Source organism: Neovison vison, chromosome 7, assembly GCF_020171115.1.
Source record: "Neovison vison isolate M4711 chromosome 7, ASM_NN_V1, whole genome shotgun sequence".
NCBI classification, from domain to species: Eukaryota; Metazoa; Chordata; class Mammalia; order Carnivora; family Mustelidae; genus Neogale; species Neogale vison.
Genome location: NC_058097.1, coordinates 45,792,072 through 45,819,431, shown reverse-complemented (window position 1 = coordinate 45,819,431; position 27,360 = coordinate 45,792,072). Strand labels below are relative to the sequence as shown.

General features: G+C 48.1%; 3 protein-coding genes and 2 long non-coding RNA genes across 6 annotated transcripts in view; 2 read left to right on the top strand and 3 right to left on the bottom strand.

The window, feature by feature from the left end:
- LOC122911681 (T-cell-interacting, activating receptor on myeloid cells protein 1-like) overlaps nucleotides 1–1,217 on the bottom strand; it is an 8,557-nt gene extending 7,340 nt beyond the window's left edge. Inside the window, exon 1 of the mRNA XM_044256648.1 lies at nucleotides 1,143–1,217. Within this exon, the coding sequence (XP_044112583.1) occupies nucleotides 1,143–1,176 (34 nt within the window). The 5' untranslated portion in view covers nucleotides 1,177–1,217. The remainder of the gene's footprint in view (nucleotides 1–1,142) is intronic.
- Nucleotides 1–8,008, top strand: part of LOC122911683 — a 26,007-nt gene extending 17,999 nt beyond the window's left edge. Inside the window, exons 2-3 of the long non-coding RNA XR_006385504.1 lie at nucleotides 5,468–5,718; nucleotides 7,982–8,008. This is a non-coding gene — a long non-coding RNA (uncharacterized LOC122911683). The remainder of the gene's footprint in view (nucleotides 1–5,467; nucleotides 5,719–7,981) is intronic.
- Nucleotides 4,834–16,886, bottom strand: LOC122911679 (T-cell-interacting, activating receptor on myeloid cells protein 1-like). The gene is made up of 10 exons (XM_044256646.1): nucleotides 16,708–16,886; nucleotides 14,102–14,137; nucleotides 13,699–13,989; nucleotides 13,127–13,423; nucleotides 8,265–8,309; nucleotides 7,768–7,851; nucleotides 7,638–7,665; nucleotides 7,147–7,208; nucleotides 6,483–6,520; nucleotides 4,834–5,187 (listed from the first exon to the last, which is right to left on the bottom strand). Exons 1-10 carry the CDS (start codon nucleotides 16,739–16,741, stop codon nucleotides 5,044–5,046), a joined length of 1,059 nt encoding a protein of 352 aa, XP_044112581.1. The 5' UTR covers nucleotides 16,742–16,886; the 3' UTR covers nucleotides 4,834–5,043.
- On the top strand, nucleotides 9,609–27,360 carry LOC122911682. Of its 2 annotated transcripts, none has more exons than XR_006385502.1 (4): nucleotides 9,609–9,624; nucleotides 14,602–14,712; nucleotides 17,670–17,811; nucleotides 27,206–27,360. It is a non-coding gene; the product is annotated as an uncharacterized LOC122911682 (long non-coding RNA). The 2 variants fall into 2 exon arrangements; XR_006385503.1 differs by lacking the exon at nucleotides 27,206–27,360 and adding an exon at nucleotides 24,523–24,723.
- On the bottom strand, nucleotides 23,199–24,000 carry LOC122911680 (lactoylglutathione lyase-like). The gene has a single exon (XM_044256647.1). The coding sequence runs from the start codon at nucleotides 23,950–23,952 to the stop codon at nucleotides 23,482–23,484; it is 471 nt and encodes a 156-aa protein (XP_044112582.1). The 5' UTR covers nucleotides 23,953–24,000; the 3' UTR covers nucleotides 23,199–23,481.

The window sequence follows — 27,360 nt, the reverse complement described above, 5'->3', positions numbered from 1 at the left end:
CTTTGTTCTCTCTCATAGGTTTTTGGGTTTTTTTGAGGGGGATGGGTCAGAGTGGTATTCCCCAAATGAGGAATACATCCCATCTGTGTTTTGTGTGATGATTTTACAGGGTCCTGGGATCAAGCCCCACATCGGGCTCTCTGCTCAGCAGGGAGCCTGCTTCCTCCTCTCTCTCTGCCTGCCTCTCTGCCTGCTTATAATCTCTATCAAATAAATAAATAAATAAAATCTTTAAAACAGGCACTGGGTGGTTCAGTGGATTAAGCCGCTGCCATTGGCTCAGGTCATGATCTCGGGGTCCTGGGATCGAGCCCCGCATCGGGCTCCCTGCTCAGCAGGAAGTCTGCTTCCCCCTCTCCCACTCCCTTTCCCTCTGCCTGATGTTTCCCTGCTCATGCTCTCTCTCTCTGTCATAAATAAATAAAATCTTAAAAATAAAAGAAAAAGCAAGCCTCCTTGAATCTAGTCGATATATATGAATTGTGGCTAATTGCCTTTATATTAAGATACTGTTTATTTGTCGGAGAGCAAGCAAGCACAAGCAGGGGTAGCAGCAGGCAGAAGCAGAAGGAGACTCCTGGCTGAGGAGCCTGAGGCAGGACTCAATCCCAGAACCCTGGGATCATGACTTGAGCTGAAAGCAGATGCTTAACTGATGAGCCACCCAGGCGCCCTGTGGCTAATTTCCCTTATAGCAAAGAATTAGCAGGTCTCAGGCTCAGAAGCTGACGAGGACCAGCGCGTGTAGTTATAATATCTTAACATTGTTTCCTTATTGTTGCGTTTACTTTATAACTCTTGTATTTGACCTGGATTTTTATTCATAGTATGGAGAGTTTGTATTGTAAGCACTTTGCTTTAAGCACAAAAGGCCGACTCTGTATGAAAAACAAAACTCATTAAGCCAATAAGAACAGGTAGCAAAGGCATTTGGCAGAAATCACGAACTTGGAACAAGAGTGAGATTTCTAAAGCCTCAGTTCAGAGGTGACAGACACATCACACTCCACGAGATTTCTGATTCATAGTATTCGCTCAATAAACCCAAGTTGATGTTACCTTTTCTCTTCCTGTCCTCAGTCCAAACCTCATACAAGTTCTGTTGTTTTCTATGGTCCCAACATGTTTCCTGGGATACTTACTGAGACAGAGGAGCATCACTAGCTTAGAGATCATGGCAGCACGTCCCTGTCAGCCTCTCGATGCCTTGCTGGCTTTGCCGTCCACAGATGGGTGAGGAGCTGAGCTGGCCACAGCTTGTCTAGAGCGTGGGAAGTAATGATTTTTCTGAATTTCACTTCCTCCTTCCACACTGTGTTCTGAAAACAGTGTTGGTCTTGCTGATTACAACATATTTCTTACACACTGAGCTCCAAGGACGTGGCTCACAGCAAGTCCTCCTCTGTCTCAGACATCAGGAGTCAAATGTGCAACTCCCACCAAGTGCCCGAGGCTTGAGTCTAGAGGGTTCCTCAGAGGACATAAGGGTACTCTACTGTTGAGAAGATTGGCAAATTCTGGACAGACAGGTTGCTAGACATTGCCCACTTTTTTTTTTTATGATTTTATTATTTGAGACAGAGAAAGAGCAATAGAAAGTGTGAACGGGGGGAGGGGCAGAAGAGGAAGGAGAAGCAGGCTCCCTGCGCAGGGAGCCTGATATGGGTTCCATCCCAGGACCCTGGGATCATGTCCTGAGCCCAAGGCAGATGCTTCCCCGTCTGAACCACCCAGGTGCCCCAACATTGCCCACTGTCTTAAGAGCTAAGAACTACAGTCAAATAGTTCCTTTTCTCTTTTCTTTCTTTTTTTTTTTTTAAGTGAACTTCCTGCCCATCACGAGTCTCGAACTCACAGCCCTGAGATCAGGAGTCGCATGCTCCACTGAGTGCAGCAGCCGGGTGCCCCACCCGACAGTTCTTCCGCTGACTCTGCCAGTGAGGTTCAGTTGCTCAAGCAGGCATGTGTGACCCAAACACCGAGGGTGGCCGGAGAAGAATACAGGAGAGCAGCTGCCTGACATTGAAGTGGGAGTGTGTACCCCAGGCAAAAAGGATCTCTCTCCTTCCACACAACTTCCTAGATGGACTTTCTCTCTTGAGGCAGGCATCACTAGCAAAGCCCCCAGAACCGGGAGACCCAGCACGGGTCCTTGGCTGGGGTTTCCTATTCCATGATGGGCATGATGTTGGTCCCAGCCACAGAGCCCTCCGGAGGGTCTCACAGGAGCTGGTTTCAATCATCATGCTAATGTTTACCAGTAAATTATGCTGAGAAGCTGGCATAGAGCCCTCCAGGACTGTTCGGATCCGGGGTTACAGAGCAACCCTGCTAACCAGTGTGTTTCATCCCATGAGCAGAGGTCGGTGTCGTGGAGTACATTTGCATGTCAGCAGAAGAGCTAAGACTAATTCCTGCTGGAACTAACCTCACAGCACCGAGCTCAAATAACCAGCATGCGTGGGCCCGGCGCCACGTTCTTCACGACTTGCTGTGACTTTCGTGAGGCAACGGTCTCTGTACCCCAAATCATTGTTGTCTCCTGGAAAAGCTGTGTGTGGCTCGCTCTTAGCCAGGAAATGAAATTATCAGAAGGTCTGAAATGACAGCTTCCCATTTTCTTTCCCTGCCCTCCCTGATTTTGTCTCTAGGTAGCAAAGTGTGTCTCTGCCACTTACAAATGTAAGTCCCCGTCCACTTACATTTTGACCAACTTGCTGAGTTCACAATGCAGGTGAACCAGTGTGCTCTGTGCCAAACCGTGTTTGGTAAAATCCAGGCAGCAGGGGCAAGTTAACTAGAAATATGTAAAGTGAGGGCAGCGGGACGGGTTCCCTTGTGCAAAGGCATAGAGGTGGGAGAGGCAGGGGCAAGAGTTGGGACCCAGCTTCTGGAACCCAGAAAACCATTGGAGGCTCCCCCAGCAGTGGTGCAGGTGCGTCCTCGTCTCGGGCTTAGTATGTGGAGGGTACACACGAGGGTTTCAGCGTTTTGCTTATCTGTTGCTGTAACAACCTTACCGCCAATACAGTGGCTTCAGTCACACACCTTCACGATCTTGTAGTTTGTGAGGCCAGGAACCCAAGCACTGCAAGCAGGATCCCCCATGGGCTGCAGTCACCACGTCAGCCAGGGCTGGGGTCTGATCTGAAAGTTCAGCTGGGGAAGGATCGACTTCCGAGCTGCACTGCTGTTCTGACACGACCCACCTGAAGTCAGCACAGACTTCGCGGCTGAGGGTGCAGCGCCCACGAGACCTCCTCGCTGCAGACACGAGCCACAGGCTCGGGTGTTCCCGAGTCACCTGCAGCTCTGAGCCAATGTCCGAAAATACTGGAAGGTTCTGTACTCCTGTCAGGTGCATGACCTTGCTAGAACCACTCGAAGAATTCAAGAAAGCACTGTACTTATGATAATAGTTTTTATTATAAAGTATACAAATCAGGACCACCCAGTTGAAGAGACACACAGGGGAGAGTCTGGGAGGGCCCCCAAAACGAAGCTTCCTATGTCCTCAGGATGCATCACCAGCAGGCAAGCTCCCCGAATGTCCCCAATTTTCATCAGGATTTCCTCTCACAGGTGTGATTGATTGAATCATTGCCCACATGCCCAACTCTGTCTCCAGCCCACTGTCATCCCCAGAAGTCAAGGCTGTAACCCTGTAATCACAGGGTTGTCTTTCTGGCAGCACCAGCCCTCATCCTGGGTACCTCACTGACATAAACCAGGTGTGGTACAAAGCGTCCACCACAAAGAACAAAGATGCTTCTGCTATGCGAGAGGTTCCACGCACATCATGTCAAGATTACCTCCCAAGAATCAAGGACAAAGACCAGCCCGCTTCTTTATTATACAACGCAGGCCCACATGCGTGCTAGCAGGAGTCGGTTCCTCCCTGGCTGGAGACTCTTCTCAGTTCCTGGCCCAGGGGGCTTCTCCAAAACGGGGAGCTCACGTCATCGTGTGAGTGCACGGTCCAAGCAGGCAGGAAGGAGCCTGCTGGCCAGGTGGTGGTTGTATCCTTTATCAACACGACTGCTGAAGTGACATCCCATCTCCTTTGCTGTCTTCTGTCAGTTAGGAACAAGTCTCCGAAACCAGGGGAGGGGATCACACAGGGGCATGGATACCAGGAGTGAGAATGATTGGAGGTCACAGGTCACAATGGAGGCTCATCAAGCCCACAAATGTGTGTGGGGTTATGGGAGCAGTTCTGTGGAGAGGAGGGAGTGGGAGCAGAAGGGTGGCAGTCAAGAAAGGCTCTGGGCACTTGAGAAGAAGGAAGCAGGAAGTGGGACAACCCCTCTAGGAGATTGTTGAGAAGAGTCTCATGGAATGAAGCACACACCTGTTCTTTGACCCAGCCGCCCTACTGTGTATAATCCAGGGAAAGGCCTGCGTATGCACCTGTGTATACAAAGACGTAGCTAAGAGCGTTCGTGCAAGCTGACCCACGGAAGCCTCAGCCTGGAAACAACCCAGATGTCGTCCCACCAGAGAACAGATCGACAGATTGTGGCATGAACACACGATGGAGTAATACTCATCAGTAAAAAGGGAAGGAGGTACAATGCGAGTAACTACACTCGGAATGAACCTCAGAAACAATGTCTTCGTGTGGAAGCAGCCTGCGTGGAAGAATGCACCTGGTGTCATGCGTGTGTGTGAGTTCATACGAGAACGGGCCCAAGTCCTCCAAGGTGATGCACGTCAGAAAAAGGAATGATCTCAGGGGAAGGGTGGTTAGCCAGAGAGTGGCACAAAGAAGCCTTCTGGAGTGCTAGAAATACTGTTTTTATTTGGACAGTGGTTATACCCAAGGGGATAGGTAGCAATATCCTATATATATATACATATCTATTTACTTAGCAAAGTCTGTGTAGTTTTCTCTATGCAAATGATGCCTCTCATTTAAAAATAAATAAATTTTTAGAAGAAGGAAACACGTCTTCATTGGAGATTTGAGGAAAGGGATTCCCATTCACCGAGTGCCTCAAGGGTCCTCTCTCCTTCATCCATCCCCTTGTTGGGGTCTCCTGGCTATGCCTTAAGAGTTGAGTACACACAGGCTTCCAGAGACTGCTCCATCTGGCTGGAAGGACGCTTGCTTAGGGCTCTGGTGTTCAGCTCAGCATAAGTCACTCCGTGGGGATCCTCAGCTCTTGAGACCAGGGATGCTCTATCCTGAAGGGAAGCAAGGAGAAGAGGATCAAGTATTCCTGGGGAGGAGGTTGGTCATGAAGATTTAGCATTTGCGACAGCAGTGTGGTAGACAGCTGTGTTAGAAAGAGCCTCCTGCTCTTCGAGTCTTGGTGCATTCCCCTACCCTCTGGAAGGTTGGTAGGACCTAGGGGCATGCCTGTGTCCAACGGGATAAGTGAAAAGGATGGGCTGTCCTGTGCCTTCATGTCCAAGACTAGGTGACGAAAGACAGGACTTTCTTCTTGTTCCCACCTATTTTCAGGTTGTTCGCTCATGCTGACCGAGCCAGCTGCTGTGTTACGAGCTGTCCTGTGGAAAGGCCCATGTGGCCAGGGTGGTCTCTGGTGGACAGCCAGTGAGGAACAGAACCCCGCCAGCCACCACCTGAGTGAGTGTGGAAACAAAAGCTTTCTTACTGAAGCCTGAACCAGCCCTGGCCAATCCCTTGATCCCAGGCTGTGGGACCCAGCCTGAGCCACACCCAAATTCCCGACCTGCAGACCCCGCTGAGATGTAAGTGTTGCCCTCAGTCGTGTGTTTGGGGCTGATTGGTTATGAACCCATAGATAATTCACACAAACAGCCGTCAGAGAGAGCGTTAATATGAAATGTCCGGAATAGGTCCGTCCTTAGGGACAGAAAGCTAGTGGTGGTCAGGGGATTGGCGGGGGCAGTGGGTGGGCATGCGGACCGTGCTTACAGGTGTTTCCTCTGGGGTGATGAGAATGTTCTGGAACTAGATGATGGTGATTCTTGCCCAACATCATGAATACTCCAACAGTCGCTAAATTGTACTGATTAAATGGTGAATTTTGTGTTATGTGCATTTTGCCACAATTTTTTAAAAATTGGAGTGTAAATGCCAAAAGCAAGGGCTACTCCAGGCTGTTCTATGTGGCCACTTCACGGTCGGCGGCTGCCGTATTTTCATAAATAGCTCGCAGATGTGCAGCACCTTGTTCCTTTTGCCCAGATGAAGACACAGAGGCTCAGGGTGGGAAGGTCACCGGCCCAGGATTGAAACAGATAGTTTATAATAACAGCAGCATCAACTCCATGTCAGGCGGGAGAAATGTTCCCCGAAAGGACTCGTCATGGGATGGAGGTTCCCTGGCCAGAGAAGCCACAGAAGATTTCAGACCAGATTCTCCTGGACAGTAGAGTGAGGGTAGGGGTGGAGGATGGCAGATGTGGAAACCACTAACAAAGCTGGAGGGAGGGAGTGACGGAGAGCCTGGGACTATGGGTGGAACGGGAATGGCCCAGGGGAGACTTACCAAGGCCAGAGAGCTGCTCGTCATAGCTGCGGATGGATCTGAGGGGGAAACATGGCACTGTTGCTTCATCCCAGGCTCTGGGGGTTAAGTCTGCACACATACACCCACTCACACGCCCACTCACCGTACATACCCTCATGTGCACACACCTACACCCGTGTGTGCTCTCACACGCATGCACATGCATGTGTACACACGGACACTCAACACACGCACGCACACCCGAGTCATATGCACACAAACGTGCAAACCACACATGTACACGTGCAGCACACACACAACCACACATGCCTACACACATGCACATACGTGTGTGCACACTCATACATACACCCACACGCACACAAACCACACATGTACACACATGCCTACACACATACATTCTCTCAATGCACATGTGTGTGCATGCACAAACACTCATACACACACCCACATGCACACGAAGGTGCAAACCACACGTGTACATGCGCAGCACACTCGCACACACGTTCGCATATGCATGCTCTCGCATGTGTGTGCACACGTATTCACACGCACACATGATCCCCGCATGCCTGCACGTGCACACTCGCATGCACGCTCAAATGCACGCGCGCATGAGCACAGGCCACACACATGGATGCACACAGCACACCCATACAAGTACGCACACACGTGGACCCACCGCCGTTCTCTTTCTCAGGCTGAGTACTTGTCCACACTTCTTCAGGTCCCTCAGAGTGGGAGCTAAAGGAAAGAAACCGAGGTGCATTGGAGGTAAAGGTAGTTGGAGTGAGACATTGGGATCATTGTGGGTAGGTGGAGGGAGGTGCCAAGCCAGATCATGTGTAAACCAAAGTCCCCCCACTTCCTGCACACTCTAACCCCCCTCTGTGGTCCCCACGTTGTTCAGGTGCTCAGCCCAGTCTTGAGAGCTGAGGATGGGAAGTGGTTGGGGTCAGTGTGGTCCGTGAGGTAAGGACCCAAGGAAAGAACGCAGAGTGAGAAGTGGAGGGTGGTCGTAAGAAGAGAGGACATGGAGAGACACTTGGGAGGGTCGCTGGGGCTGGTTGGGGCCACATGAATTGTTGAGGGAAGAGAGAAGGTCTTGAGTAGTCAGGGCAGCAATGGAGGAAGCGTTCAGTAGGGCTCATGGGATCCGCTGAGCAGCCCTACCGTTTGGTCACCTTCTGAGGAGCTGCCCCTGGGAACAAAAAAGAGACAGGATCAACCCCGTGGTGTTCCTTCCCCATTCTGTTTCTCCCGTTTCCTCCCAAATATTTAGCTGTTGTTTTCCCGAACTCACCACACCGGGTGTATTTGCAGATGAGGAAGGCTCCAAGGAGGACGAGAAAGATGGAGATGACAATGAGGGTGATCCCAGGGGTCCCTGGGGAGAGGCGAGGGGTAAGAGGGCCCGCGGTCTCCTGAGACACATTCTGGTGCCTCAGTGTGTCTACCATCGGTCAAGTTCCTACCCACGCGCCGGAGAGCTCACTACATTATGTTCATACCTACAGGTCTCCTGGAAGAGAGACAGCGATGCCCATTTTACAGATGCAGAAGCTGCACATCAGAGGGTTGAAGTACCATTTCCAAAGTGGCCCAGCTACCGAGGAGGTAGAGCTGTGCCTGTGATCCTCCCCACCTCGAAAGACCTTGCACTGAGCCACAGCCTTCAGGCACCACCAGAAGACAGACATCCTCCCGAATTTTCCCAAGGGTGGATGACTCGTGGCTTCGCAAGGACATCTTATCCCGCGGGTGGATGAGTGCATGTCCCGGGAAGCTCTGCTCTCTTACCTATTCCTGTTCCCACCGTCTTGGGACGCTTCGTTTCAGTTTTATCTAGAAGACAGAATTCTTGATTCAGGTTTTCAATTTAAACAAATTAAAATAAGATTTCAAACTCTATACATTATTTACAAAGGCATGCCCATGTAGTAAAAAATATATATATAAAACCATGCACAGAAATAACATGAACTTCAGGGCAGAAGGTTCTACTGGGAAGGGGGAAAATCATGGGATTAATGTTGAGAAGGAAAGAGGACTATCTTTTTAAAAATCTCTTTTTGTGGAAAGAAAACAGCTTGGAACAAATACGACAAACTATAAACAAGTCTAACTCCAGGCTGTGGATAAGGGACTATCTGTTATTTGATTGTTACTTCTATTAGACAGTATTTTTCAGATTTCTCAAAAGAAAGGAAATTCTTATCAGGTCTCTTGCTGGGTCATGGGAGGGTTTGCTGAGTTTTGGGTCTATCTAGGGAACAGAACAGAAAGAAAAGGCAAGTGTATTTGGAAGTGTCCGGACCCCACTCAGGGACCCCAAGACTCACGGGTGGCGGGTGTGATAGTGAAATTTCTGTGTCAACTTGACTAGGCTACAGTACCCAGTTACTTGGTCAAATACCAGTCTGGACCGGTTGCCAGGAAGGTGACCCCAGAAACTAATATAACGCTGCATGTTCACTACACTGGAGTTAAAATAAAATAAAAGAAATGCAATCTTAACTAAAATTCATTTTTAAAAACAGACGTAATTAACACTTAAGTCAGGAGAGTGTAAGTAGAGCAGATTATTCCCCATAATATGGGTGATCCTCATCCAATCAGTTGAAGGCCCAAAGAGAAAGACCAATTTCCTTTGAGGGTGAAGGAATTCTGCTTCCAGCTGCCCCCAGACTCAGCATCAGCTCTCTCCCACATGTCTACCCTGCCGACCACATGAGTTGCCTGGGGACGACGCAGAGCTAGTGAGTAGCAGAGCCAGGGGTGGGACTCCCACTAATCTGATGATACTCACCACATCACTCTTCATTGCCTTTACCATCCACAGCTGTGCTGGCTGCGAGTGGACCAAAGCAGAAGCACATCCCTGAGACCATCTGAAGACCCCACCTCCTCCCCCAGCCTCATGCTCCAAAGAAGGCAGCAGGCCTGGGATGTGTGCTCACTCCGGGCCACTGTGTCCTCTGTTCCGGGTGGTATCACCCGTAGCTCTTCGCCTCTGTCCTACGGAGCCACACCATCAAGAAGTGGGACAGTTGGACTCAACCCCCTCCTGTCTACTCACTCTCTCCTCCTGCCCCTGCCTGCTGCCTTCTGCTCTCTGCAAACCAGAGACTGCACTGATCTCATTCCAGCTTCAGAGATGGTGAGTAAACCCCACAAACCATCAGGACCCTAGGGTCTGGCTCTGAAGAAATCACTGGGAAACTGGAGACAAACCATACTTCGGAATAAAAGGGAAAAAAACCTGGAACACCACAAGTGACTTTGAAGGAAGGCAACGATGCCAGTATTCTGGTAGGTGGTTTCTGGAACAACTGCTGGTCTCGGGCACATAGTTTAAGTAATCAGAGGCTTCAGGAATTGGAGGAGAGTGTGGTCTCCACTCTCAAAATCCCTGCAGGCACTCTGGTGTCTAGCTGGAGACCAGACAGAGGGTATGGAGCAGGGTTGCTCGACTTGGGCGCCATCAATTTTCAGAGGCTCTTGGTGGGGAGGGATCCTGGACATCCCGGGGTGTTTTGCGGCTTCCATGGTCTCAACCTCCTAGATGCGGGGGAGCATCCTCTATCCGCATCCCCAGCGGTGACCACCAGAAATGCCAGAAGGGCTCATGAAAGGCTCTGGCGAATCCCAGAGGGAAACTCTTGGGCCCCATTTGCAGTAATCTGTCCCTGCACCTGTATCCAATCATCTCCGTGCCAAACACCCCCCTCCCCACAGATGACACCCTCCTGTCTTCCTCAGCCTGTTGCCCCTGGTGACGATTGTCAGGGTTTGAATGGGGGCTGAAGGAACACGGGAAGGGTGGCGAGTGGTCGTGATGACAGCTTCCTGGGTCCCTCCAGGTGAGCCGTTCTGTCGCTCACATACTCAGGCTAGGGGCAGCCTGTGGATGAAACTCAGAAAGTTCCTTATACACCAAGGATCAAGAAGAGAACCAAAAAAGTGATTCACCAGTCATTAAATACCCCAAAATTATTTAAAATTTCTGCCTTCTGCAGAGAGCAGGTCCAGCCTACCATATTTTTCTTCCAGTTTTGTCTCTTTGAGCGTTGTGTCTTGAAAAGACCGTCTCCTCTATGCTTAGCCTTGTCACGTGCAACAGAGCTGAGTTAGAGACACAGGTGGGCACCCTTGGCCTTTTTAGACCCTGGAAGACCTCAGGAGGTCATGTAATGCTCCACTGATATTTGTAAGTCACTATAACGGTGAAGATATTTGCCATCAGCTTTTGCAGGGTACGCACATTCTCTGTTTCCTGGAAAGTCTCCCACTAGGAGTGCAGCTCTGAGCAGAGCTGCTCTGGCATGCAGAGAGAGAAGTTCTGGGCGTTTATAATGACAATAATGGGAAAGACTTAGATGATACTTGCCGTCCACCAGATGCAGTTTAGAAAGGAGTTAGGTAAGTTAACTCCTCAAAATCTCACCTCTGAGGCCCTTGTGTATGTGCTACTATCAATCCCATTCAACAGGGACAGAAGCTGAGGCAGAAGCTAAGTAATCTGAAGGCAGATAGCTTGTTAACGAGCTAAAATCCAAACGCTTGTAATTATTTGCAAAACAAGAGAGGGTACACAGCCTTCCAGACAGGGGGGCCATCTACCCAAGTGGCAGGTGCTGTCCCTGGTCAAGTGACTGTGGTTGTTAGACTGGTCTTCCCTTTCTCCTGATTACCTGACTTCTCCCTGGGGTGGGGGGGGTGTCCTTCACATTGACCTGGAAGACAACAGAGTAGCTGGGTCTTAGATGCAGGGAAGGGGTCCCTAGGCACGTGGAATTCCCTGCCTAGGCTCCGAGGCCTGACCCTGGGGTAGAGAGAAAACTTCTCCTTCACCTGCTGCTGCCCATGGTCTCCAGATCAGCATCGGGAACTTGGAATTTTCTTGCTCTGGCCAGGGCTCTATAATTCTGTAGCAAACAGCTTTGCTGAGCAGACACTCACCCTCATTAGACATCTTAGTCCCTTTGGGCTGATCTAATGGCATGCCACGGGCTGGGAGTGGGGCAGGTGAACAAGAGACATTTTTCTCTCACAGATCTGGAGACTTGAAGTCTGAGGTCAGGGTGCCAGCATGGTCCACGGGTGGGAGCGGGGCTCTTCTGGGTGGCAGAAGGGGACAAGGGAGCTTCTGGGGTCTCCTTTAATAAAGGCACTAGACCCATCATGAGGGCTCCACACTTATGACCTAAACAGCTCCCAAAGGCCCCGCCTCCAGTGCTGTCCCGTTAGATGTTAGGATTTCAACATGAAACTGTGGAACACACAACTTCTGTGTTCTCTGCCCTGTGCTGATATGACTGGTCATCCTTTCAGAACTAGGGAGCTCAGCCCCCATCTAAGAGGAGGCCTGGTTCCTAATGGTTTCTCTTCCTCCCCTTGTCCTGGACAAACTCAGTCATCAAAAATAGCCCTCATGCACAAGGGTCAGGAAACATCCCTCTCCTGAACAAACCAGCAGAATCCTTGTGCACTGTCAGTCGCAATGTAGAACCGTGTGACCATTTGGAAAAACAGCATGATGGTGGGTCCCCAATGAAGGGAGAACCATCCTATGATCCAGCAATTCCATTTCTGCATATACATCTGGAAGAACTGATAGCCACTTGGTGGCCAGGAGGTGACAGGCCAGTAGCCAAATAGGTGGAAAGGACCCAAATGTCCATTAGCTGATGACAAGGTAAGTGAAATGTGGTCTGTCCCTAAAATGGGACATTCTCAGCCTCAATAGGGAAGGAAATCCAGCTACATGCTAGGGTATGGGTGAGCCTTGAGAATGTATTTTGGAGTGAGAAAGGCTAATCCCAGAAAGACAAGTAGCATATGATCCCAGTGATGTGAGGTTCCTGGATTAGTCAGATGCATTGAGACAATGTAGGATGGTGGGAGCCAGGGGCTGGGGGCCGGTGGGTACAGAGAGGCTGTCTGATGGGGACAGAGTTTCAGTTCTGCAAGACGAAGGGCTTTGTGGAGGCAACTGGTGTAGGTGCACTACTACTGAGCTGTGCACTTGAAAATAAGGTGGTAACTGTTACATTATGCGCTTTTGCCATAACTTGTAAAAAATCAGGTGTCTTGAAAGAAAGGGCTTGGCAGGAAGAGAAAAGCTTGACTCAGCTAAGCTAAAAGGCAGGAGTGCTGGAGTCCCAATGAAAATGGAACACAGATCTTCCTGGAGTTTGTGAATCCTTCTCAAGAAGATGCTCCTGGGCTCTGTTATTCTCTCCCTCCTCCTATGCCTTTTTGCTAGAATCTCCACCCACATAACCCCAGGAGGTGTCATTCACACTTTAGTCTAAATGAATTGTGCCCTGCCCAGGAGATGTGTGATGGTTTTGTGGCCACATCTTATTTGCCTAGGGGGGGTCAATTACTGCAGATCTCCCCTCACCCCAAAGGCTGCTCCCCCTCACCCAGAGCACATGTGGCCACCTACAGTGGGAAGCCCTCAACCAGCCTCTCCACCTTCTGTGCTCCATCTTGACAGAAGATCCTCCATACTGTTCTGCAGAATCCTGGCCCTCCCTTGATTCTTTCTCCAGAGTCTCGTGGAGACAGACTGTGCCCACACCGCACTCCCTCAGGTCCCAGCATCTCAGCGGCAGGTAATCCAGGTATGGTCCACCCAGCAGTACAAACCTCACCTGTCACCCAGATCTCCAGATGATCGCTGGGCTTGGAGGCCCAGAAAGGAGCACTGGTCTGGAAGTACACACAACTGTAGTTCCCAGTGTCACCAGCTGTCACATTCTGGAGGGAGAAGTCTGTCTCCTTCTTTACTGGACCCTGGAGCTGAACTGGCCCTGCTGCTCCCACCTTCAGTAGAGCAAACATTATAGTCTCATAAACATTGGCTGGCGTCTGGCACCTCAGGGTCACGGTGTCTCCTGCGGTCACCTCACTCCTTTGGTGGGCTTGCAGGGAAGGTTTAAGAAAACTTCCTGGAAGAGAAGGAGGGCTCCAAGGTCATGGGGAGAAGCCCTGAGTCCTCCACCCACCCTTGTTCTCCCATCAGGGGTTCCCTCCACTTGGGGGAAATCACAGATCCCTGATCTCACCCTCTTTCCACTCTGACTACGGGAAGGTGATTTCCCCTTCAAGCCCTGGCTCTTTCTGTTCTGTGTCTCTCCATCTCCCCTTGCCCCCTCCTTCCCTCGGTTCCTCCCCCACACCTGTCCCTGCAAGACCCTGTGTCCCTCCAAGGCACCCTCCTCACCTGTCACCAGTAGTAAGAGGATGTCACTGGGCTTTGAACGTGTGCTCGGGGCCCGCTGTCTATAGTAGTCACAGGTGTACGCTCCAGCATCGCTGGGTTGTAGGTCAGTGAGTTGAAATTCAGCCAGCCCATCTGTGGAAATCCATGATTGCACAGACTCCAAAGGAACTTTTCCCTTTCTGAGAACAAAGTTGACATTCTTGGTAGAAGTCTGGCATTGCAGCGTCACATTACCCGAGGAAGGCATCACCGAGCTGGGCCAGGCCCTGAGGGAGGGCTTGGGAAGGGACTCTGGAAGGAAGCAGAGATCAGGATGGGGTTTGGTGCCCTTGTCTGCTCCTGGGAAACCCCTTGAAGGAAAGGGAAGTGATACGGGAAGTTTGGAGAGTCTGAGGGAACTCACCGTCAGTCCCCCTGCTTCCTTGGTCAGCACATAGCCCTGCAAGAGAACCGTCCATGAGCCACGAGCACCCGCCTGGAGCCTGTCCCGGGGGGCCTCCTGGGGGCTGCCGCTGAGAAGGGATCCCTGTCATCACAGTCAGCAGCAGTCCTAGTCTCCTGCCAGAGAACCCATCTAGCATGAGTGCTGGTTTGCCCTTAAGTTAATTTCCTGGGGCTGCTGGTGTCTCAAGGTGTCACAAGTTTAGTGACTTGTGACAACACGGATTTCTCATCTTGCCATTCTGTGGTTTAGGAAAGCCCAACAACACAGGTCCCACTGGCTCCAACCAGGGTATCTTCAGGGCTGCGTTCCTTCTGGGGGCTCTAGATGACAACCCATTTCCTGGCCTTCTCCAGCTTCTAGAGATGCCCACACCTCTTGGTGGCTCCCTCTCCCTCTGCCTCTATAAGTATCAGTGGTTGGTGCATTGACACCCTCTTCTGCCTCTTTCACTGCTCTAGGGACCCTGTGGTTACACTGTGACCACCCAGATAATCCGGAAGAGCCTCCTCCTTTAAGACCAGCTGATAAGCAACTTCAGTTCCACCTGCCGCCTTGCATTTCCTTACGTGGTAAGTTCCAGAAATGATGAGTTCCCAAATTTCTCTCTGAACGCAACAGCATAACCATCTAAGTCTACCGAGAGTGAGGGAAGGGGGTGGCGAGATCCCTGCCCTATGAGAAGGGACAACTAGCTCCCGAGAACTCAGTCCTTTGCATGGAGAAGCTTCTGTCTGCCCCCCTGGGGAATGGCCTAAATGCATTCCTGATGTTAGGTTTGGCCATGAGTCCTCTCTTTGGTGCCCCAGAGTCAATCTCAAAAGTCTAAGATTGATATTACCAGGAAGGGTGAGGTGCATGTTCCCCACCTTTCCCCTCTGGTGGCCTTACTTTCAGATCTAGACCAAACTGATCCTAAATGAGGTCATACAGTATTTGTCTTTCTCTGCCTGCCTTGCTTCACTTCAGGTCACACCCTCAAGGTCCATCCATGTTGTCACAAATGGCAGGATTTTCTTCCTTCTCGTGGCTGAATAATATCCCATCATACATACAGACCACATCTTCTATAACCGTCTGTCCATGGATGGACACTGAGGTCATTTCCATTTCTTGGCTGCTGTGAATAACGCTGCAGTGAACATGGGGACACAGACCTCCCTTCAATTTCCTCTTTTAATTTCCTTTAGATATATAACCCCAAAGTGGGGCTGATGGTCATATGGCAGTTCTACTTTTAGCTTTTTAAAAATTTTTTATTATTAGAAAGAGAGCGACAGCATGAGTACATAGGGGAGGGGCAGAGGGAGAGAGAGAATCCCAAGCAGGCTCTGCGCTCAGTTGAGGACCTGACCTGGGGCTCAGTCTCATGACCCTGGGATCATGACCTGAGCCAAAATCACAAGTCAGGTCCCCAACCAACTGAGCCCCCCAAGCACCCCCACTTTGAACTTTTTGAGGAACCTCCATACTGTCTTCTGCAGGGCTGCACCGGTTTTCATTCCCACCACCAGTGCATGAGTCCCTATTCCCCACGTCCTCACCAACATGTCTTGTCTCGTGGTTTCTTGGTGAGAGCCATCCTGACAGGTGTTGGATGGTAAGTAACAAAGACCACGCAAACCACAGAGCCTGTCTATGAGGCCCTCTACAGGAGAAGGTTGTCAGCACCCACTAAGATCACTGGATCCACGGTTCATTTACTTTCTTGAGGTTTTTCTAATTGCGACTCCCTTCATCCACCCTCCAGATATTTCCACCCCCATGTCCCCAAAATAGGACCTTTTTGATTCCTTCATATGAACCAGTGGAAAACTATGGTCTTTGGCACTGTGCGGACCAGAATCTGAATTCACCTTCTCTGCTTAGAACCAGAGTGACCCTGGCACATACGTCAGCTGTGACTATCAGATTCCTTGAATGCAGTATGGTCAAGAGAACTATTTGGGAGACTTTTTCTAAGAGATGGAAGGTGACTTCAGGTCATACAATGATGGGAGAGGAAGGGTCACTGAGCCTGTGTGAGAAGTCTCTCTTCTCTGTTCTTGGTTCTTTCTCGGATCCCATGGAAGAATATCACAGCCAGCTGCTTGATGGAAGCTGGCTTCCCAGAATCACTGCCTCTTCTCAGAAACAGTACCCAGGAAACCATGGACCAGAGGTGATCAGGGTCTATTTTTGATGAGGGACACTGATTTCCACTAATAGAAGTGTTTTACAGGTTTTCTTTTAAAATAGAGTTGAGTACAAAAATAATAATATAAAAACCTGGGAAATTTGAAGAGGAAGATCACGTGGGAAAGAATACAGGGATCACGTACATAGAGGAAAATGTCATGGGGGAAGTTCAGGGATGACTGAGTTTGGGGAAATGGAAGAATGTGTGCAAAGCACCCAACACCTCCCTTTACACCTATTTTGCATTCAGGGAATGGAAGGTTCTAGCCTGTATTTATTCACCCCACACAATTACCCACCCCACAAGCCCCACCAACTCCAGCTGCTACCGTAGCCCAGCCCCACCCTTCCAGTGGCCGCCTCCCCCCCCCCACCCCCCAACAACAAACCAGTGCAGAGCAGAGCCAGCAGCTGGGACATCATGGCGGCACCCACAAGCTTCTTCCAAGGATCTTCCGTCAGTCTTTTTGTCGGTGAGAAGCCAAGATGTTGTCTTGACTCCAGGACGTACAGGAACAGCTTTGCCCCTGGTGTTTCAATCCTCCACTCTGCACACCCCGTTTCTGTCTTCTAGTCTCTATCCGGAAATGACTGTTGCAACACGCTTTCAAGCCACTTCCCACGGGCTTGACACACTGAGTCCTCCCAAAAGCACAGAAGTCAGTCACCCACTTCTAGGGCATAACCATGAATATGCAAAACACGGGAGATGGGGCCGGTGGGTCCCCAATCACCATCATCCCCTTCTGCACGGTGACAGCAAATACCTGGGCTCCCAGCGATCCAGAATAAGAACTACATTTCTTTTGGGGCACTGGGTGGCTGAGTCATTTGGGCATCTGACTCTTGGGTGCAGCTCAGGTTGTGATCTCAGGGTCGTGAGATGGAGCCCTATGTTGGGCTCTGCACTCAGTGGGGAGTCTGATTCTCTCTCTCCCTCTTCCTCTGCCCATCCCTTCAAATAAATCTTAAACAAACAAACAAACAAACAAACAATAATTCTCTCCTTCAGGAAACTGTGGGCCCTTTTGATCACAGGATGAGAGCGAATTGACGTGCACAACTTCTGGGTAATGTCCCAGGGACGCTGAGGGCAGCAATGGGGTCAGAGCTGAGGGCAAAGAGGTGGGAAGTCGTAGGGCATCAGGGAGCGGTGGGGATCCAGGAGAATGTGGCAACAGGCCCTATAAAAAGAAGGTAAGACAGAAGAACCCTCACTGGCAGGCAGCATGGCTGAAGAGGAAATTGAAGAAGAGAAATGTCTGCGGTGCTTTGTAAGTGGTTTGTCATGGGGACACGATGAGAACTATCTCCTCCGTGAAATCTCGTCTGTGAAATCCCCTGTCATTAGGTCTCGGGTGGAAGGAGGCTCTTCAGGAGAACTCGAGGAGCTGTATTCTGCATCTAGTGGAGGTGTAGACAGTGAGAGACAACCCAGACGGCTGACCCAGGCGACGGGCAGGGGCTGATGTGCACATGGAAAAATCTAGAAGGTAAATCTAGTTTATTTAAAGTGTTTTTCTCTGAGTAGTAGAATCGTGCTCGATATTTTTTTGTTCCTTTTGCTTATATGTGCTTTCTAAATTGGCTGAAACTGATAAGTTAATTTTACCCCATTAGATGTTACTGAAAATTAAGCCTTTAGAAATTTTAAGTGAGGTGTTGTGGGATGAAAAAACTCAACGTTTAAAAAAGAAGTGAATTCTTGTAAAGCTTAGAATCTGGGACTGCTGGATTTAGGGACAGATACAAGAACTTCCACAGAACCATGCAGATGGGGCAGACATATCTCTTCCCAAAACCTCACTGAAACACAGTAAAGGGATTCATTAGGAGGGCAAAAGCTAAGAAGGAAGAAAGGGAATGAGGAAGGAGCAAATGTGGGACAAGAAATGTTGATACAATTACAGGAACTGGAAAAGAAGCAGGTGCATGCCTTCCATGGGGCACCAAAAAGCAAAGTCACAACCCCTGACTCTGGGGCTTCACTGCAGCTCGAAAACAGAATTAATCACTGACTAGCAATTCCGCTTCTGGGCATATGTTCAGAAGGACTGAAAGTAGAATCTTAAAGATATACTTCTCCATCCATGTTCACAGTACACGAGGTAGAGACAACCCAAGTGTCCATTCACAAATAAACGGACAAACAAAATGTGGTCTATACACACAATGGAATATTATTCAGCCTCTGAAAGGAAAGGCATTCTGACACCTGCCACAATGGGGGTGAACATTATGTTCAACGAAATGAGTTAGACACAAAAAGACAAATACCGTACGAGTCCCTTCAATGAGGTCCGTAGAGCAGTCAGATTCGTAGAGACATTAGGTGGACGGTGGAACCAGGGTTTGGGGGAGGGGAGTGGGAGGCATGGTTTGATGGGCACAGAGTTCTAGCTGTGCAGCACGAGATCTGTGGACGGTGGTGGTGGCTGCCCAACGGGGTCAATGTACTTAGCGTCATGGACCCATGCATCTAAACATGGCTGACATGGTGCACGTTCTGTGTATTTTTTTTTTTAAAGATTTATTTATTTATTTATTTATTTGACACAGAGAGAGAGATCACAAGTAGGCAGAGAGGCAGGCAGAGAGAGAGAGAGAAGCAGGCTCCTCGATGAGCAGGGAGCCTGATATGGGGCTTGATCCCAAGACCCTGGGATCATGACCTGAGCTGAAGGCAGACGCTTAACCCACTGAGTCACCCAGGTGCCCTCATGTTATGTTTACAGCAGTGTTTAAAAAGGAAAATTTCCGGGGCGCCTGGGTGGCTCAGTGGGTTAGGCCTCTGCCTTCGGCTCAGGTCATGATCTCAGGGTCCTGGGATCGAGCCCCGCATCGGGCTCTCTGCTCAGCAGGGATCCTGCTTCCCCCGCCTCTGTCTGCCTCTCTGCCTACTTGTGATCTCTCTCCCTCTGTCAAATAAATAAATAAATAAATAAAATCTTAAAAAAAAAAAAAAGGGAAAATTTCCAGGAGCCTGGCTGGCTTAGTGGGTTAAACGTCTGCTTTAAGCTCAGATCATGATCTCAGGGTGCTGGGATCGAGTCCCGTATTGGGCTCCCTGTTCAGTGGAGAGCCTGCTTCTCCCTCTCCCTCTGCCTCTCCCCTGCTCATGTGTTCAGGCGTACTCACTCTCTCAAATAAAAAAAAAAAGAAATCTTAAAAAAAAAAAAAAAGACTGGGGCGCCTGGGTGGCTCAGTGGGTTAAAGCCTCTGCCTTCGGCTCAGGTCATGGTCCCAGGGTCCTGGGATCAAGCCCCACATCAGGTTCTCTGCTTGGCAGAGAGCCTGGTTCCTCCTCTCTCTCTCTGCCTGCCGCTCTGCCTACTTGTGATCTTTGTCTGTCAAATAAATAAATAAAATCTTTAAAAAAAAAAAAAAAAGAAAAGAAATGAACTTGCACCAGGTTATGGTTGCCTTTCGGGGTAGAGGGGAAATAGATCAGGGCCATGCTTATGTCTGATAGAAGATTTTGTTGCTTTGGCTATTTCGGGGTCTTTGTGGTTCCATTTAAATTTTAGTATTATTTGTTCTGGTTCTGTGAAAAATGCTTTGATATTTTGATAGGGATCACATTGAGTCTGTAGATTGCTTTGGGTACTATGGGCATTTTATCAATATCAGTTCTTGTCATCCACAAGCATGGAATGCCTTTCTGTTCCTTCAATTTCTTTCATCAGTGTTTTACAGTTTTCTGTGTATAGGACTTTCACCTCCTTGGTTAAATTTATTCCTAGGTATTTTATTCTTTTTGGTGCAATTCTGTTTGGATTGTTTTCTTTTTCTGCTACTTCATTATTAAGGTATATAGAAATGCTACCAATCTCTGGATATTAATTTTATATCCTGCAACTTTTCTGAATTCATTTATTCCTTCTAGTAGGTTTGGTGGATTTTTTAAAGAAATTTTAAAAAAGATTTTATTTATTTATTTGACAGAGAGAGATCACAATAAGCAGAGAGGCAGGCAGGGTGGGGGGAAGCAGGCTCCCTGCTAAGCAGAGAGCCCGATGGGGCACTCGATCTCAGGACACTGAGACCATGACCTGAACTGAAGACAGAGGCTTAACCCACTGAGCCATTCAGGCACCCAAGTTTGGTGTTTTGTTTTTGGTGGAGTCTTTAGGGTTTTCTATGTGCAATATCATGTCATCTGCAAACAGTGAAAATTTTACTTCTTCCTTACCAGTTAAATGTCTCTTACTTCTTTTTCTTGTCTGATTGCTGTAGCTAGGACTTCTAGGACAATTTGAATAAAAGTGGTGGGAACTGACATCCTTGTCTTGTTCCTGATCTAAGAGACCTGAAACCATAAAAATCTTAGAAAACAACACAGAGAGTAATTTTCCTGACATCAGTCATAGCAACATCTTTCTAGATATGTCTCCTAAGGTGAAAGGAAAAAGGTTAAAATAAACTATTGAGACTACATCAAAACAAAGAGTTTTTGCACAGCAAAGGAAACATCAACAAGACAGAAAGGCAACCTACTAAATGGGAGAAAATATTTGCAAATGGTATGTCTGATAAGAAGTTAATACTCGAAGTATATGAAGAACTTATACAACCCAACATCAGAAAAAACACAAAAAATCCAATTAAAAAAAGGACAGATGATCTGAATAAATGTTCTTCCAAAGAAGACATACCAGTGGCCAACCAACACATGAAAAGATGAGCAGCATCAACATCAGTAGGGAAATGCAAACCCAAACCACGATGAGGTACCTGTCTGAATGGTTACAATTAAAAAAAGTTTGTAAATGAAACAAGATATAAAAATATTGACAAGGGTAGAGAAAAGAGAGCCTTCTTGCACTGTTGGCGGGAATGCAAACTGGTGCAGCCACAGTATGGAGGGTCCTAAAAAAATTAAAAATAGAAATACCTTATGATCCAATAATTCCACAACTGGATGTTTATGCAAGAAAATGAAAACTCTAATTTGAAGAGACATATACACCCTTATGTTTATTGCAGCATTATTTTCAGCAGTCAAGATATGGAAGAACCTAACTGTCCATCAATAGATGAATGGATAAAGAAGTCACACACACACACACACACACACACACGAATATTATGCAGCCATAAAAAGGGTGAGATCTTGTCATTTGCAACAACATGGACGGACCTAGAGGGTATTATGCTAAGTGAAGTAGGTCAGACTGAGAAAGACAAATACTGTATGATTTCATTCATATGTGAAATCCAACTAAAAAAACAAGTAGATAAACAAAAAGCAGAATCAAACCTACTAACACAGAAAACAAGTGGATGGTCTCCAGAAAGAAAGGGAGGGGGTAGGGAAAGGCAAAATGGGTGAAGGGTAGAGGGAGATTCAGCTTCCAGCCACGGAATGAATGAGTCACAGGAATAAAAGGGAGAGCACAGGGAATGTATCCCTGATACCATGCTAGTGCTGCGTGGAGACGGATGGCAGCTATACGTGTGGTGAGCACAGCGTAACAAAGAGAGAAGCCGTGTCACTCTTTTGTGCACCTGAAAACAGTAGTGTCAACCATACTAAAAAATAACTTTAAATAATAGTCAGGAGCTATATATAGTATGTACATATATATGTGTATGTGTATAAACACACACACATATACACACGCATATACACACACGTACATATATATGTACATATATATATGTGATGTCCATTCCCACCACTTGCACTCAACATTGTGCTAGAAGTCCTAGCCACAGCAATCAGACAAAGAAGTAATATATAGTAGCTATAAAGTAATAGTTAAATTTTACTGAGTGACTTCTTTTGTGAACTCATCTTTTTAATCCCCCAATTTTTCAGTACACAGCTATCTTTTTCAGATGAGAGTCTTTTTAAAAAAATATGTAACCACCAAAGCAGTATCATCCCAGGAAAACTAACAGTCCTTCCTTGATACCGTCTAATGTCCCACCAGGATCCAAATGTCCTCAATCATCTCAAATACACTCTTTTTGTCAGTTTTTTTTTTTAAATCAGGATTCAAATCTGCGAACTACAAGTCTACAAACTGTATTTGATAGATATGCTAATTTAAATAAGACAACATTTTCAATCTCTTTGTGAAAATAAGAAATCAAGCACATCGTAGGTTTTTATGATTTTCATACCATTCCTTTGGGAGACAAGCGCCATCCCCCTGAGACAATTGTCTTGACAGGGCTTACTTACTCTCCATTTAGTGACACAAAAAAATCAACAAGGTAATGGATTATCAAGGAGAGAAACCAACTATAATGACAGGTGTTTCTTTGAAGGTGATTTTCAAAAGATGTGGTGACAATTTTTAAAGTCTTGAGACTCTTATAAGACTCTTGTTTAAATATCACTTCTGTGCATAGATTTATTTCAACAGAGAAGAGTTCAGTAAAAAGTCATGAATGAATATTTGCATCATTCTCCTACTTGCATCAGGGAACAAAAGTGATACTTTGGGCAAAGCTTTCACCTTCATACTTTAACCAGACTGACTGACTAATTTCAAGCAGGCTCCATACCCAGCATGGAGTCCAACAAGGGGATCTCACTGCCCTGGGATCAAGAGTCAGATGCTTAATCAACTGAGCCATCCAGGTGTCCCTAACCAGATTTCTTTTTTCTTTTTTTTTTTCAAATTTGTTCAGTGTTCTTTACTTTTCGTTGTGAAAAGTTATTTCTGAGGAATTGAAACCCCAGAAGGTAACCACAACAAAAACTTGTTAATTTTTTTTTTTTGAGAATGATGATTCAAAGGCAGACTTGTTGAGAAATCATATATAGGAGAAAGAAGGAAAATGCAGCCTCTGAAGGAAACTGTTCTAATTATTACATAAAAAAGTAAAGTTATTTAACTACATTCAAGGACATAAGACAAAGCACTACTTTAAAACCACAATGACTGAATTATTAGGTGAAAAACATAGGCTGAAATAGAAAAGGGGAATGGACTTCAGAATAATCTGAATTGGGACAATGATTCTTCAGTCCTAGATATTTCTGTTGTCTATCTTGAATTACACCATTTCCTTTTTTACCTCCCACAAGGTCTTCACTAAAATCACAAAGCAGTATTCTCACAGAACTAAATAATAGTTGTCATTTTGTTAGGATTCAAAATTTCAATCCAGTAGCCATCGGGATCTTGAATAGATGCCAGGCCTTTCATTTAACCATCGTCAGATCTCTTCACAAATTTGACTCCCAGTTCTTCAAATCTTTTACAAGCACCATGTACATCAGGAACAGCAATTCCAATGTGACCGAATCCTCGAGGGTCTGAGTTGCCACTGTGGTAACTCTGGGTCTCATCATCTTCTGTGCCCCAATTGTGTGTCAGTTCAAGTGTAGCTTTCCTGGAGAATACCCATGCTATTTTTTCATCTTTTTCTTTTGGGATGTCATTCTTTTCCTCATAAGCCAAGAAATAGAGTGAGAATTTCATAGTGGGAAAATCTAATTTTTGGAGTAGCGTCATTCCATGAATTCTAGCATAAAAATCCAATGACTTCTTAGGATCCTTAATTTGTAGCATGGTCTGCTGCAACAGAAAATCCTTGGTGCTGGGATCCGGATCAGAGCAGCAACCGAGGGCAGCCTCGTCGGTGAGGCTGCTGGATGCAGGCTGCGGTTCTGCCATGGCCGCAATGCTGTTTCAGCAACTACGGTCCTGAAAACAGGACACCCCCCTAACCAGATTTCTTAAATAATCTTTATCACATTACATTATTCCATTACAGAGGCATGATTGATTAAATTATTGGCCATTGAGTGACTCACTCAATATCCAGCCTTTTCCCCTCTCCCCAGAAATGGGGATGGTGCTAAAGTTTCCAAGCTTCTAGTTGCATGGCTGGCCTTTCTGACGACCAGCCCCCATCCCCAAGGTACCTAGAGGCTCATCAAGAGTGGCCTCCTTTGCACAAAATATGCTCCCATCACTGAGGAAATAAGGGGTTTAGGAGCTCTGTGCCAGAAACCAGAAACAAAGGCCACTGAATCACAAGAGCACAATCTAGACTGTAGTTAAGTGTGCTTATCTACTGCCCCTCGTCTGAGGGGAACAGGGCAGAAAGCGCCTCAGCTCACTGGAACTTGAGAAGCACCTCGAAGGCAAGGTGTGCGGCGAAAATTCCCCAGGGGAAGTAAGGTGAGTGGGACACGGGCTCCCAGCAGCTCCCCACCAGCCTCTCGTCTTCTCATGTTCCAGGAGGATCCCAAGGCACTGTGCCCAGACTCGGAGTAGCTGCAGGGCCAGCGCCTGACTCTGCAGACGTGGGAAGGGTTTCCAGGATCCCATAGAAGAGCCTCCCCATCCGCTTCCCACGGCCTGAACTTTCCATAATTCTTTAAAAATAAGCAGGTCATATGGTTTCACTTATTTGTGGAGCATAACCAATAGCATGGAGGACAAGGGGCGTTAGAGAGGAGTAGGGAATTTGGGTAAATTGGAAGGGGAGGTGAACCATGAGAGACTATGGACTCTGAAAAACAGTCTGAGGGGTTTGAAGTGGCGGTGGGGGTGGGAGGTTGGGGTACCAGGTGGTGGGTATTATAGAGGGCACGGCTTGCATAGAGCACTGGGTGTGGTGAAAAAATAATGAATACTGTTTTTCTGAAAATAAATAAATTGGAAAAAAAATAAGCAGGGGATACCGGATCTCCAGACGGATGCTGTTACCAGCTAAATGTCGGGTTCTCCCCAGAATTCTTGTGATCAAGCCCCTAGCCCCCAGTGTGCTGGTATTAAGAGGTGGGATCTTTGGGAGGTGATTAGGTTTAGATGACGTTATGGGGGTGGAGACCCTATGGTTGGGATTAGTGTCCTACTTAAAAGAAGAGATATGAGAGAAACCCTGGATCTCTTTCTCTCCCTCCTTCCCTCTCCTCTTCTCTTCTCTCCTCTTCCATCTCTCTCTCTCTCTCTCCCCCTCTCCCTCTCTCTCCCTGTCTCTCTCTCTCCTTTCACAAGAACCATGCTGGCCCTCTGGTCTCAGACATCCCAGCCTCCAGAACAGTGAGAAATAAGTTTCTGTTGTTCCAGCCACCCAGTGAATGGCATTTTTTAAAAGCCCGAGTTGACCGAGACAAGTGGACAAAAAGATGGTGGTATTCGATGGGCTCCTGGGAGGAGTGCCTGGAGTCTGGTGGGGCAGGGAGACTGTAGTAGAAACCCGTGGTTGGGGCCCCGGTTCATCCTGGTCCCTCAGGCATGCAGACCAGTGGAGCAGCCGCCATCTCCAACATTGCTGGTCACTGTGTCCAGGAGAAGAGAGAGCACGGAGTGGGGAGAGGGAGCCCTTATGGTGACACGCTCCAGCTCGGAAGCGACAGGGGTCGCTGCCAGTCACAACTCAGTGTCCAACCAGAATAGAGGAGGATGGCTACAGTCCCCTGAAGCGCCTGTTAGAGCGTTCAGGGATTTCCCGGGGAAAGATGTGACCACAAGGTGGCAGTAGCACACTGCTTCCGCTCCCCCACCGCCATCCCTCCTCCGCAGGGGGCCTCCGCACCTGCTGGGCTTCCAGCACCTTCACCTATAGTGAAGTCTGCTCAACTTTCAGATCTCACCTCTGCATTTCAGCAAAGCCATCCGAGATCTCCAAGATGAGATCAGATCCTCGAAGACAGGTTTTCAAATCTCCATCTTCTTTTTTTGCTATAGCTGTACTGATGGAGATGGCTGACAGGTTCCTAGAACCCAAGTTTCCTTCTTCCCTTTTTTTTTTTTTAAAGATTTTATTTATTTATTTGACAGAGGGAGAGATCACAAGTAGGCAGAGCAACAGGCAGAGAGAGGAGGGGAAGCAGGCTCCCTGCCCAGCAGAGAGCCCAATGCGGAGCTCGATCCCAGGACCCTGAGATCATGACCGGGGCCGAAGGCAGAGGCTTAACCCACTGAGCCACCCTGGCGCCCCTCCTTCTTCCTTTAAGTAGCAGGAGCCCCCCATTTTTAGAAGGGCACATGCTAGAACCCAGCCACTTTTGCAGCTAGACCTGGCCGTGGAACTGAGTTCTGGCCAATGGGATGAGAGCAGAAGACACATGTTCAAATCCGGGGTTCCACTCTTTAAAAATGACCATGTGATCTCTCTCTTTCTCTCTCTCTCTCTCTCTCTCTCTCTCTCACTCTTCCTCCCTTCATGCTGGCTCAGAACCACGTAGGAAAACCACATGTTGACAAAAGCAGAGCTGTTATAATGGCCCTAGGCTGTTTCAACTGCATACTGTTAAGTGAGAGAGAAATAAATGTTTTTAAAGATTTTTTATTTATTTACTCGACAGAGAGAGGGAGCACAAGCAGGGGGAGAGGCAGGCACAGGATAAGCAGGCTCCCTGCCGAGCAGGGAGCCCAACGTGGGGCTCTATCCCAGGACCCCGGAATCATGACCCGAGCCGAAGGCACAAAGCTAACTGAGCCACCCAGGCGCCCCGAGAAATAAAATCACATAGTTTTTTCCTTGGAGGGGGTCTGTTTTTTATAGCCACTCGAAGTGCTCCCTAATCAATACGGTGTGTAGCAATTCGGTTAAAGATTCTCCCCCTGAGCTTCAGGCTTGCACCTGCCGCCAACACAGCGCCCCACCCGTGGTGAGCATTGGACAGATGTGTGCAAGTGGATGAATGGGAACTTGGGGGGACAAGCAGGGTTGGGGACAGAAATGAAAATCCTAAGGGCGAACATGCCTGGGTTTGTGGGAAGAGGAAAGAGGTTCCCTTGAAGCTGACGGTATTAGTTTTGCTCTTGCTGTCGTGACAAAAGGTCACAGAGTAGTGGCCTAAACATAAATTTTTTATCCTTGCGTTCTGGAGGTCAGAAGTCCGAAATGGGTTGAGAGGCTGCATTCCTTCTGGAGGTTCTAGGGCAGAATCCACTTCCTTGACTTTTCCAGATTTGGAGGAGCCCGCGTTCCTTGGCTCGTGATCCTGCATCATGCTGACCTCTGCTTCCATGTCTGCATCGCTTCCCTGACTCGGATCCCTTCCCTCTTACAAATAAGGACCCTTGTGGCTGCACAGGACCTAAATAATCTGGGATAACCCCACT